Source organism: Anoplopoma fimbria, chromosome 4 (genome assembly GCF_027596085.1).
Source record: "Anoplopoma fimbria isolate UVic2021 breed Golden Eagle Sablefish chromosome 4, Afim_UVic_2022, whole genome shotgun sequence".
NCBI lineage: Eukaryota > Metazoa > Chordata > Actinopteri > Perciformes > Anoplopomatidae > Anoplopoma > Anoplopoma fimbria.
Window position 1 is genome coordinate 4326584 of NC_072452.1, and position 12633 is coordinate 4339216.

Consider the following 12633-nt stretch of genomic DNA (forward strand, 5'->3'; position numbering starts at 1 on the left):
CACAGAGAGCATGAGTAAATCTGATCGTGTTCTATCAACGTGATTTCACATGGCTGGCTCAAAGACAGTTTGTGTGTGTGTGTGTGTGTGTGTGTGTGTGTGTGTGTGTGTGTGTGTGTGTGTGTGTGTGTGTGTGTGTGTATGTTCCCATAGCTTCTGCAGCCTTTGTATTCTTGTCCTGTTGTCAAATCTAATTTAGTTTCTGTATTTTGAATTCAATCAGTTGAAAAAAAAGACAAAATTATGTTTTCATAACCTCACCGAACCTGTGCTTCAGATCAATGTTAATGCTTTTTTATTTTGTGCTGTTCTCGCTGCCATAGTCGTAATAAAGTGTTTTGCTTTTCACTTTTTTTTTTTTTTTTTTTTTACAGTTTATCAGCCCACACACACAACACATATTTCGGATCGCCCTATTGTTGTTCTTTTTTTTCTTTTCATTTGCCGGTTTAATACAGTGAGAGACACACACACGGATGTTTTAACAACGTGTCAAATCCAAACAAGACTGAAACAAAACATTGAAAACACTGTATCATATTTTTTTCAGCATTGCTCCAATGGAAAAAACAATGGGGTATTTACAGTATTAATTTGAAATATTACTATGTACAAGCAAAGTAGGGTTAAAAGAGGAGATGTAACGGTTTCATAACGCGTCAAATCATTTAGGTTTAACATGTGCCGTTTAATCTGGTATGCACCTGCTGAAAGGCTCACCAGCTGGCCCATGATCATAGAACATGAGGGTGATTGCATCTTTTCCCTGATGTGAGTGCAGGGAGGGTGTCATAGCGGCCGACTGTATGGGTTAGAATAACAATTCTGCAATTATTGAAAAGACCAAAAACAAATGCAAACACCTTGGCTGGGCTGCACCAACAGAGATTGATTCAATGTAATGTAATGTAGAGTTTGGCAAAACTAAATCTAAAATGAGTAAATCCAGATTTTAAATTGAGCAAATTTCTGTTGCACAACCAAGTTTAGAGTTTTTCCAATATGGAGATGACTGCTTACACAAATTAAAATGATGGATACATTTGCGTGGTGTAGGTACCAAATAAATCAGTATGACAATGGCCTCGCTCACAATTTGCCAGGTTTGCTCTGGGATGGCCCATGTTCCTGACATGTTCACCTTACAGTTTTGATTTTCCCACGGGTGCTCATCTGCTGGAGGATTTTTGACTTGACATGGAGACATGCTGTTTGCATCCCCTCTCCAAGTAACAGGAGTTGTAGCTTCTCCGAGTCTTATAACAATGGTGTGAACACAACACACTGTAATGCTTGGTGTCAATGTTATAGTGTTATCAGTGTATATATATATATATATGTGTATATATATGACAATCAGCATAGTACCTGCAATGTTAACTCTAACATGTTGTCCCCACTGTGTCCTGTTGTCTAAAGGTGCCAGTGGAGACTAGAGAGATGAAGGCTTTATCCCTCCTCTTCCTCCTCCTCCTCCTCCTCGCCTCGGGAGCCTGCGACGACGTCAAGTACATCTCCAAGAGGAACTCAGGTAGGATGAGCCGCCTCGCTGTTTTGTTGTCTACAGGCACACTTAACCAGCCGTGTCATTTTGTAGAGAAAACAAGTATTTTCCCTCCTTGAAAGTTCCCGGGGTTTGTCTTTTTATGAGGTTTTTATCTCTTACTGATATTCTCTTTGTTTTTGTTTCACTGTCATCCACTTTCATTGCAAAAGACTCTCCAGCCTCCTCTCCAATACGACGATAATGCTACCTCTTGTCTTTTTCTCATACCGCTGCTCCTTGCTATTATTGCTGTCGAATATGCTCCCTCTCTGCTTTCCAAGCAGCCCTCTTGTCCTATCTGATATCTGATGCATTGATATCTCTTACCTTGATGCAATGGCTTCGTACCTCTACTTTGCTCTATCCATTTCTTGCTTCCCCACAATCAGCTCCTAACTCGTCTCTCCAAACTCTACCTCAGAGCTCACACAGCTGTTTCTGCCGGGGGGGTGTGCAACGATCAGCCCGTCTGCCTGCTGCTGCTGTTGTGCTCATTTGTGTATTGGCGGCCAGCTGATGACAGATCTGCTGATGGTATTTTATTCGGGGTTCGATTTGTTGTGTCGCGCCAATCGAGAGAGTTTGACTGGGCCGTCGATGTTTGTCATGTGGCCTCAATAACACTTTTTATTATGCTGCACACTGTTTACATATAAAGTAGAGGCTCTGTAATTTTAAATATGACCAACCACATTCGTAATCATCTTGCCACACAGCCCTGCCAAGTACCGAAACAGACAAAGACACAGGAAATTACTTACCGACTTTTTAGCAAACTCAGGTCCTCTAATTATAACAATCCAGTTAGCATTGATTCCCCCGTAATGTAATCCTGTCTCACTATTGTGCTTGCCTGTTAGTGACAGTGCGGGTCCTGGTGGTTTAATCGAGGGAATAACAATCCTTCATAGATCCTTTTTTCATAATTGCACACGCAGCATTGGAGAATGACCTCACAGAGCCGCACCAGACCGCAGTAAAATGAATTAATCAGCTCGTTTCTATGAAAGATATGGTATATGAACAACAGTTTGTACAGTTTATTGATTTCAAAAGAGAAATGTGTGTATTTATGTTTTTTTCTCTGTGCTCTCTGACTGGCTTGAGGTGGGTGTGGCTCAGTTGAAAAAAAGGGGGTGTCAGCTACTCCCGTCAGCCAATCAAGATTGAGCAACATTTGAATGAGAATCTTGGTGGGTTTCTTGGTCACTGCCAATCTGATAAACCATGCAGTCCTGAGTTTTTAAACTCTTAAAGGAATAGTTTGCAATTTTGTTCAATATGTTTATTAGCTAATTGCAAGTTAGATGAGATGATTGTCAGTCTGTGTGGTAAATATGAAGCTACTGGCAGTGTTCAGCTAGCTTAGCTTAGCATGAAGACTGTAAACGGTTTAGAGGGTTTGTATTTTTTAGTTTTTTTGGGCCTTGAAAAGTTGGGGAACCTGTGGAGTCGGTCTCCAGGAAGTTAATATTCCAAACCCAAATAGTCCAGCACATACCCGCTTTTAAAGTGGCCCTATTATGCTTTTCAACTTTTTCCCTCTTCTTTAGTGTGTTATATATATTTTCGGACATGTAAAAGGTCCGTAGATCTTAAAACCTGAAGTCCACGCCTAAAATGAGTTACACTCCCCCTCAGAAGCTCCCTCAGAAGTAGTAAGAGTGCTGCTTGTATGGAAATTCGGTCCTCTAAAATGAGGTCAAAGGTCGGGCTCATCTGCAGAACAGCAGCCCGGCAGCTGGCAGAGATTTAACGACGTGGTTGAGAGGAACTTGCCAAAAATGTCTGCCAGGCCATCCCAGCACCCACACACATCCTCACCATACGTATTATGTTGCAAAAGTTCCAACGGAACAGAACGATGATTCATCTTTAATCAGACGAATAGACAAAAGGCGACGAATACAACACAATTTGTTGCATTGTTTCGGGGTAAATCCGTCTTTTGTGAAGCTCGGTTTCAGAGCGTTCACTGCGCTCCCTGCTCGGTCTCATCTTCTACTCTCTCTCTTTTCCGTCATATCTCCCTCACATTCAGCATGCTGACTGCGTGGGTGAGCCGGTGGGAGTTTTTGTTTGCTATTTTGCTACGTAGATGTGCGCGTACGCTGGCAGGCATACCTACATGTGTGAACGCTCCGCTTCATGTCATATTGGACAGTGACTGCCAGTGTGTGTGTGTGTGTGGGAGCTGTATATGTCCAGGTGTGTGTGAAAAGCTTACTGAATGTGTGCTCTCCTTCTGTGTGTGTGTGTGTGTGTGTGGGAGAGAGGTGTGCACAGAGCAATTATGTGATCAGAGCAGAGCCAAGCGGACATTTATGTGGGCGACCGCTACAGTTGGCCAGAGATAGGCTGATAGATCTCTTCTCTCCCTCGCTGCTCGTGTGTGTGTGTTACTGGACACCATATGGATAGGAACTGTCATTTCCTTTTGTCGGTCTCCCCGCTGTGCTTTGATGCAGCACCCACTGCAGCAAAAAAGTGGACAAATTGTGATGAGACACAGCAGAGAGACGGGTGGTGGTAGGTGAGGGGACGGTGAATTGTATACAGATCAACACTAGCATCACAAGTATGTGTGAGCTAGAGAAAATAACAACACAATGACAAAGTTATACTGTAAGGAAATCCTTGCATTAGATGTCAGATGCTGTACATATCATCGGGTTTGGTGCCTTGCTCAAGGTCACCTCAGCAGGGTTGATGTTTTCCCCATACTGGCTTCTCACCCTAAAACAACCTGATACACAAACATACAAAGACTGCAAAGTCAGGCAAAGCCAATGAGAGCTGAACGCTAAGAGTGTGCAGACACGTTGACAACCATCCATCTTGGCTCCAAATAGAGTTTCCATCATGAAGAATGCACATTTGAACATGGGCATGCACACAGCAGCTTGCAGGATGCAATGCAATCGGAAGCAATGCAACATGCGCTGGTGTAGTGGAGAACAAGGTAGTTCACCAATCAGAGGGTCGGTGGTTCGATACCCGGTCGGCAGTCGATGTGTCCTTGGGCAAGACACTTAACCCCTGTTGCTCCCGAAGGCTTGCCATCGGTGTGGACTGGATGATGAATGTTAGTTAGAGTCTGATGGTGGCACCTTGCATGGTAGCCTGTCATCAGTGTGTGAATGGGTGAATGATATGTAATATACTACTGATTGTAAGTCGCTTTGGATAAAAGCGTCTGCTAAATGACTGTAATGTAATGTAATATTATGCAGTGGGCAACATATCCTCATACAACTGTTCGTAGGATTTCCTACGAAGAGTTACTCCTCATCTTTTGTGCGTTTTCCTACGAAAGCCAGCACGTGTCAATTCTGCATACATGCATACAGTCTTTTCAAAATAAAGTTCCATCTTTACAGGAAACTCAGTAAGGTTTGGGCAAGAAGCCTATTTAGTTCGTTAAATATAAATGTTTGGGTTAAAATAACCAGAGTTGTGTCGTAACTGAATTAAGCAAGTGACAATAACGTCAACATTGACTTCTTGTTCAACGTGGGGAAAGAACTGTGGTCTTCTGGCTGAAAGATGGCTGTTTGTTGGACCCATCCTCTCCCCATTCAACTCCCCCCTGTGTGTTTTAGTGGTCTTTATACTACCTCCATCATGATAACATACAAAACAATTTTGTGGGATATCTATGAATTACGGCGCATTACTTTTCGTAGGTACTGCTACAAAAATGCTGGATGAGACCAGCCTGCTATAAGTATAAAGCAACTAATAGAGAAGTTTTGAATGGAATTAGTTTATTAATCATTCTTTTCTTTTCCTCTAAAGCCTCATTATCTACCCCGGTGTGCTGATCATACCATGCAGGGAGTCGTATTGCTGCTGAAATTTGTCCTTATCAGATCACACAATTCAAGGCTATCTCGTGGAAATCTATCAATCTCATGGTAGAAATTCTGTCCAGTCGAAAAAGTTGGACATTTAAAGTCCTTTATGGGGAGGAAGTGACACTGAATTCTAATTGTAGGTCACATATAGTCAATGAGTTACCACACACATACTGGATACATTTCTTCAGCACCACATTGCACACAGACACACATTATATGTATTTAATGTGTTCTTGTGTTGTAGTAAGATCTTGAAAACAGGGGTCATTTTGTCAAAAGACTACAAATAATTCACACAACCACAGAAATAAGAAGCAGAAGACCTTAGTTGTTTTGCAAAATAAAACCCTTCATTCAGATATAAAGTGATTTGTAAAAAAAAAAAACGTTTGAAGTGTGTTGCAAAAAGTACCATGTTGCAATGCAAATTGGGGTGTTGTGTTTAGGAGGCTTGAGCTGGGGTTCTGCCATAGAAATAGAATGGGGGTAGATATATATATTCCCATTTTAATCAATGCAGCAGGAGATCGGAGTGGCGGCTATTTTTTTTTTTTACTTGTCTACTGTTGCCATTGCAACCCTTGTAGTGGCCTAACTTCCATGTAAACTTAACCAACTTACTTAACAATAACTTTACGAAGCGCAGAAAACCAGAGTAAATGAGTAGAATTTATGAGTGCTTCATCCAAACTCTCATGTCACAGCTTTGGAGAGCCTCAAGCTATCTCCAGATGACTGACACCTTTGTTCGACTTATTTTCTGTAACCAGTGTAGCTTTAAATCACGGCATGGTGGAATTAGCATGATAGCATCCAGTCGGCTGTACGCTAGTTAGCTAACTAGCTCGCTAACTAGCTCGCTAATTCCACCGCGCTTTAACGCCACACTGGTTACAGAAGTCTCACTTCCCTGGCGAGCTGCGACAACACTTTAAGCCCCGCCGGCTTGTGTTGTCAACAAAACGACCAACAAGAGTCAACATTAATATTTCGTACGAGACAAACGAAGACTGAAAACAGTTCAGTGTCCATTCTACTCCTGTTCTATTTCTTTAGGGTTTATTCTCTGAGTGCCAGTTCTAATTATTGTCTATTATGCCTCACTTTAGTGTGTGAACCAGAAGAAAAAAAAAAATTGATAATTAAGGGGAACTCAAATTCACGTCTGCCTTGCTTCATCATCCCTCCATCCATTCGTTCCACTTCTCCTGGTCGTGTTAGTCAAGGCCAGATCTGAACTGCATCTGCACTCTAGACAAAAACCAATAGATTAGCTGAGATGGCGAGCAGGAAGATAACGCAGACTCTTATCTAGATCCCTGTTGGGCCGATACGGCAAGAGAGGGAGGGAACGACAAAACAAATCAAACATAGGCGTGAAAACATGTCATGTTTATGTACATACGATGTCGTGTACCTCAATATTCAGTAACCAAATGCATTTCCAACACTGTATCCTATGGGGTGCAACACATTTTATCTATGTATTTATTTGAACCTCTTCATATCACTGCACTTTGTTTCTGTTTCTGCCTTGTTTTAACATTCTTTAAAGACCTCCACATGATGTCCTGATACAGACAATTTGCCGTTTTGTGTGTGTGTGTGTTTGTGCATGCGTGTGTCAGGGTGATTAAGTCCCAGTGAATGTCCTTTTATGTATGCATATATGCAGAACGTGAGTGTCTGTGAGTGTGCAAGTGTGTTTTCTGACGAAGCTAAAACCGGAGATCAAAGAACGATTAGATCTCAGTCCGATCTAATCGCTAGGTAACTCCAAGCATGCAGAGCAGAACCAAGATAACATAGTGTCTATGTGTGTGTATGTGTGTGTGTGTGTGTGTGTGTGTGTGTGTGTGTGTGTATGTGTGTGTGTGTGTGTGTGTTAGTGTGTCGGGCTTCAGAGACATATTTGTATTGTGCAGTATATAACAGAGAAACTGAATTTGCGCCGACTGGCTTTGAGGGAGACTAAAAAAGACAAAACACACATACGGAGCTGACTTTTCTACTGACACACACACACACACACACACACACACACACACACACACACACACACACACACACACACACACACACACACACACACACACACAATCACACAATCACACTTAGGCATGTTCCCCTCTCTACCTGCACATTATTTCTTAGTTTGCATTAAAATTCATCTGCAGTTATGCATATTTTTAGCTTCTGTTCTCTATGCAGACACATTTTCGACAGTAAAACGTTGATGCACTTGGTTTTCACGCTTGGCTGTGATTGAATTTGCTGCACAACGAGCATGAATCTATAAAAGTTAAATGACTTTGTTCGAAAAAAAAATTTACATTAAGATGAAACGTTAAAGAAAAGTCAACAACACAGGAGAATGTGCAGAAATACAAAATAGCATTGTGTGCCAGTGGTCCACAGTGACTTTGTCTTCTATTTTAAATGTTTGAGGAGCGATGTGACTTTCTTTGCCATCACTGTAGGTGTTGCTCAAAGTACCGAGGGCAAAAAGGCGAATGACTAATTCACCATGGTGGAGAATGCAGAAGGTGACAGAGGACCAGGGGAAAGGGAGATATTCAACATTTATGAGCTGTTATTGTACTACAGCAGCTACAGAGAGGCAGGGACACACTTTTGTTTTTCCTGGGATGCCGAATGGTGCAGGTATAAGTGGTGTAACTATATGGCGGAGTTGAAACAAATAAGTTACCTAATTAATAATATTTGTGAGTCAGTTTCAGCTCTGTTTCCAGAGAACTTCTTTTTTAATTTAGCCGAAGTTTTGACAATGTCACTGGCAATAGAGCAGGGACTCATTAGTCTTTTACATTTGAAAAGTCTAGATTTTTAGTGTGTTTGCAGACCAATCTTCCGCACACATTTCATTGTGATTAAAGGAAAAGAAGTCACAGCCTGACTGTCTGGTCAGCCCGAGAGACTAATGAGCATCAAAAAATGGACAGTAGCGGTTCACTTTCGCTGCGATCTGGCATGAAGCCGGGCCGTCGTCTACCTATAACATAACACGGTGGCCTTTTTTTGAAATTAACACATAACTTCAGGCAGAAGGCATGGCATGTAAGTGATTATCTGATCCCTGATCAGTGTGATTACCCTCCTACCTGTGTCTAAGAAAAGCTGAGCTTTTTATTCTGATTGCATCACAATCAGAAAAAAAAAAAATTAAGTGATTCAGCTTTTAAATAATACAACTTTTTTTTATTATATCAACTTTCTGTAATGAATATAACTCAAAGTGACAACGCTATGGAGCTATTTGAAATGTTCGGATCAGAAACAATTCTACTTTATCTGACGCTGTGCAGAAATACTGGCAATACATTGTCATGTGTTTCTAGCCTGCTAGCTTAACTTGTTATTTTAATTAACTGCTAAAGTGCAAACGTTATTCTGCCCAACAACCTCATGTGCATTACGGCGAGCTGCAGGTAGCCCAATAAACCAAGATGGATCCGATCAGGTTTAAATGTGGCCAAAGGAGACACACCTGGCTCTAAAATTTGTTTTGTGATTTGCTTGCAATTTCGATAGTGCTTGACCTCATTAAAGTATAGCCGGAAATGCACCCAAAACGCATTGAGGACGGGTTGTGATCCGATCAACCAAACCACCTCGGAAGGTGGTCAGGGGACCCGCATTGGAACCAGGACCACATTTAATACAAGTATAAAATTCCATTACTTTTTCAATCCAAGTACAATAACTACAAGGGCTGAAATATGTAATACCACGCGACTGTTCCAAACCAGCTAAGTAGCAGCCATGAGCCAGTTAACGAGCTAAGCTACTCGAGAGAGAAAGCATCAAGTAAGCTTGTCAAAATGGATCTTCAAGAAACTGATGTATGGAGACCAAAGTGTCTTCTTGCATTTTTTTCTGACAAAACTTGGCAACTCATATCGCGACTCAGACGTTTTTGGGTGCGATGACTAAGCAATTGGTTGAGAACGGCTAGAACCGGTCCTGGCTCAACGCAAAAAGATAGGAGGAAATGGTAAATGGACTGGTTTTCACAAAAGCCAGTATTCCCACGTCCGTACACTGGTTGCAGAGGCTACCATACAAGGTTCCCCTTTGCTCATTAGGAGCCATAAACATTCAAACGCACAATCACAGTAATCTGGGGTATCTTGCCCAACACTTTGACATATAGACTGGAGGGCCAGGGATCAAACCACCGATCTTCTGATTAGTGGAGAACCTCTCTACATCCTGAGGTGTTTAATAGTTCCTTAGTGCTTTTACCCTCGCCCCCATCCCCCAGTTTAAAAATGGTCTACAGCCGTCACTGGTGTGCGTCCGTCATTACATTCAGCATTAAAACTAGTTTCTGTGTTTACAGCACTCCTAGCTAACACCTCTCCCCGGCACAACTAATTAACACGAGTGGCTTTGTCAGGCACTTGACTTTTTTTCCCACTCCACATTCAGTGTGTGTGGGTGTGTGTTTTTTGCTCACACACCAATTACAATACACTGTCTCCCTCACTGTTGCCCTTTTGTTGCCCCTCTTAAACTAAAGATAACAGGCTGTTTGTGAGGTAGCTTAGTGTGTGTGTGTGTGTGTGTGTGTGTGTGTGTGTGTGTGTGTGTGTGTGTGTGTGTGTGTGTGTGTGTGTGTGTGTGTGTGTGTGCGCGTCAGCTTGCTCTAATTGAACTATGTCGTGTAACTTCAACAACATTAGCAAAGACCAGCTTGCTAAACACCACAGATAGCTGCTCCGTTTCAGAATTTCTGCGTTTCTCTGCACTAAACAGTCATCAGTCAGTCGAGATGGTACTTCTTGTCGGAAAGCCCTTTATTTTAATCAAACACTGTTGCATTTAAATCCCATCATTTAGACACTTGTTCTCAGCAAGTAAGACACAGTTAAGGGCTTAAGTTTGAATGATTTCACCACTCTTCCCTCTTACGTTTTTAATAACCGTAGCATTCTCAGTGGACCTTCCGAGACCAAAGCGACACAATGACCAAACGTGTTATCTCCTCCCAAGCTAACAGTGCTAAAGGTGCAGTTTTCACTCCACATTGTCCTGCTCCTTCTGAACAAGGACATCGGTTTTCTCTCAGGAGAAGCTTTTGTGGCAGATCCTCTCTGTCGGTGTGTCTATGTGCCCTGTGACACGGCACTGTGGAAGTCTTGAGCTGTGTCTATAACCACTACCTCATTCACTGTCCCCTATATAACAGACACTCCGACATCTACTCAATACACTTTTTAGGGAATCATGAATCATTGTCATTTTTTAGTCATTGCTGACATGTAACATGTGTTGCACAATAGTAGTTTTTGCATTTCAGAACTTTTGAGGGCACTACATAGTGAATACACTTACTTTCGGTTCACATGCGTCTAACAATGTGGGATAAAAGCTGGCCGTGCCTCTGTCATCCTTTTATTCAGGTTGCCTAGGAGGTTGCGCTCTTATCGCCTGTCGTTACTAAGCAACCAATAGTTTAGCAGTAACCCTCACTGAAGAATCTGTACGCCGCACGCTGCAGGGGGCTCAAAAATGCGCATCGAGTGGACGGCCCCTGAGAATGCCCAACTCAAAATGGCAAAGGGCAAACTATATAGGGAGTGATTTTAACAAGGCTTTATACAATATTGTGATAGTAAACTTCAATAGAGGGTGCTTCACCTAAAAACCAAACACTGTACTATTTAGAGCATGAATGTGCTAAGTTGAACTATCTCATTACTCATTTAAAGAATCAAGTCTTTCATTCTACTCTGAGCGATTTGAGAAGCAGAGTTTTGCTACAATGTCAAAAAAAAGTCTGCCTTCTCCTGCTCTCCAAATATTCTTCATCTTCGTCTTTGACATCCAATTTTAATGTGTCTCTTTTTCTCATTCTTCTCCTCTACTTCTATTCCAGCTCTTGCACTTTGTCTCTCTGTCCTCTATGTCTCTCTTTTTTACACTTTCTATCTCTCTCTGTCTAATCAGTTTTAAGTGGGTTCAAAGTCGGCAGCTAGGTGGCTCATGTATCTAAAAATGGAAGTCAAGTAAAAAGACATAAAGATGTTCCCATAGTCTTTTAATCATGTACTGTACAGTCCCTGCATGACACTTAGAGGTTAGTTTAGAACATTTACATCTTGAGCTAATTGAGTTGTCTTTATCAAAATCAAAACAGCTCCCCCCCACACATCTCTCCCCTCCCTTGCTCTTGTCCCCCATGTCTCCATGGCTTTGTTGTGCTCCAAGGTCATATTAAAGATTCATCCATTCTCTGGTTCTGCAGTCAAATATTGATAAAGGCTGACACCGCTTATACTCTGTACACCTAAGGCTTCCATTCAGCATGCACACACTCACACACACACACGCACAAAAACACACACACACACACACACACACACACACACACACACACACACACACACACACACAAACAACAACTTGAATGTCCATACGGTTATATAGTCGTGCGCACAAATACCAATATGACTGTTGTGTACATACAGGCAAAACCAAACACAGGTGTGCAAACACAAGTTTACAATATAAAAAAAAATCTAAACATATGATGTCATTACAGTTCTGTTCTGTTAAAATAAATAACTTTATTTTCTTGGAAACAAAAGACGTAAAAAAAAACTTCTCATAGAAATTTATTCATCAATTCTCATGAAAAAGTAATGTGTTGGTAGTCCCTAAGCAGCATAAAAAGGGTCTTGTTTACGCCTTATCCACAGCGGCTAAGTCCTTATTTTGCTTCAACATTAACCGATGTCACTGCATTAATGCAGATGGTGAGAAAAGGCGACTTGACCCAGGAAAACTATTTTTGAGTGTTAGCAGGTGCACTGTGGGGTGGCTAAATTGAGTTGGCAAGATTTGCGTCATTACTGCATTTGGCCATCCATAAACAAGCCAATAAATACAAACCATTTAATATATTCATATTTCCAAGCAAAAAGTGGAACAATAGGTGCAGAAAAAAAATATATTCTCAAACCCAGTTATTTTTCAATTTTGGATTTTACTGTCAAATATTAGCAGAGCTCACCTGACGTCACAATTGTATTTACTTGAAAAGATGGATGTCTTTAGTCAAAATCATCTTATGGTTATGGATTACAAAAAAATATTTTCTGTGCTTCCCTGAAATTTGGGGCATCAACAAACGAGCATGACATCACAGTTACGGCAAGCCAATCACAAACCTGTATCTGAACTATACAAGCCTCGTGTGTA

The 12633-nt window shown here is 41.5% G+C and overlaps 1 protein-coding gene across 1 annotated transcript in view; it reads left to right on the forward strand.

Annotated features, from left to right (window-relative positions):
- Positions 1 to 1440: 1440 nt before the first annotated feature.
- The window catches only part of il1rapl2 (interleukin 1 receptor accessory protein-like 2), a 327856-nt gene continuing 316663 nt past the window's right edge, over positions 1441 to 12633 (forward strand). The window contains exon 1 of the mRNA XM_054597719.1: positions 1441 to 1531. Within this exon, the coding sequence (XP_054453694.1) occupies positions 1441 to 1531 (91 nt within the window). The remainder of the gene's footprint in view (positions 1532 to 12633) is intronic.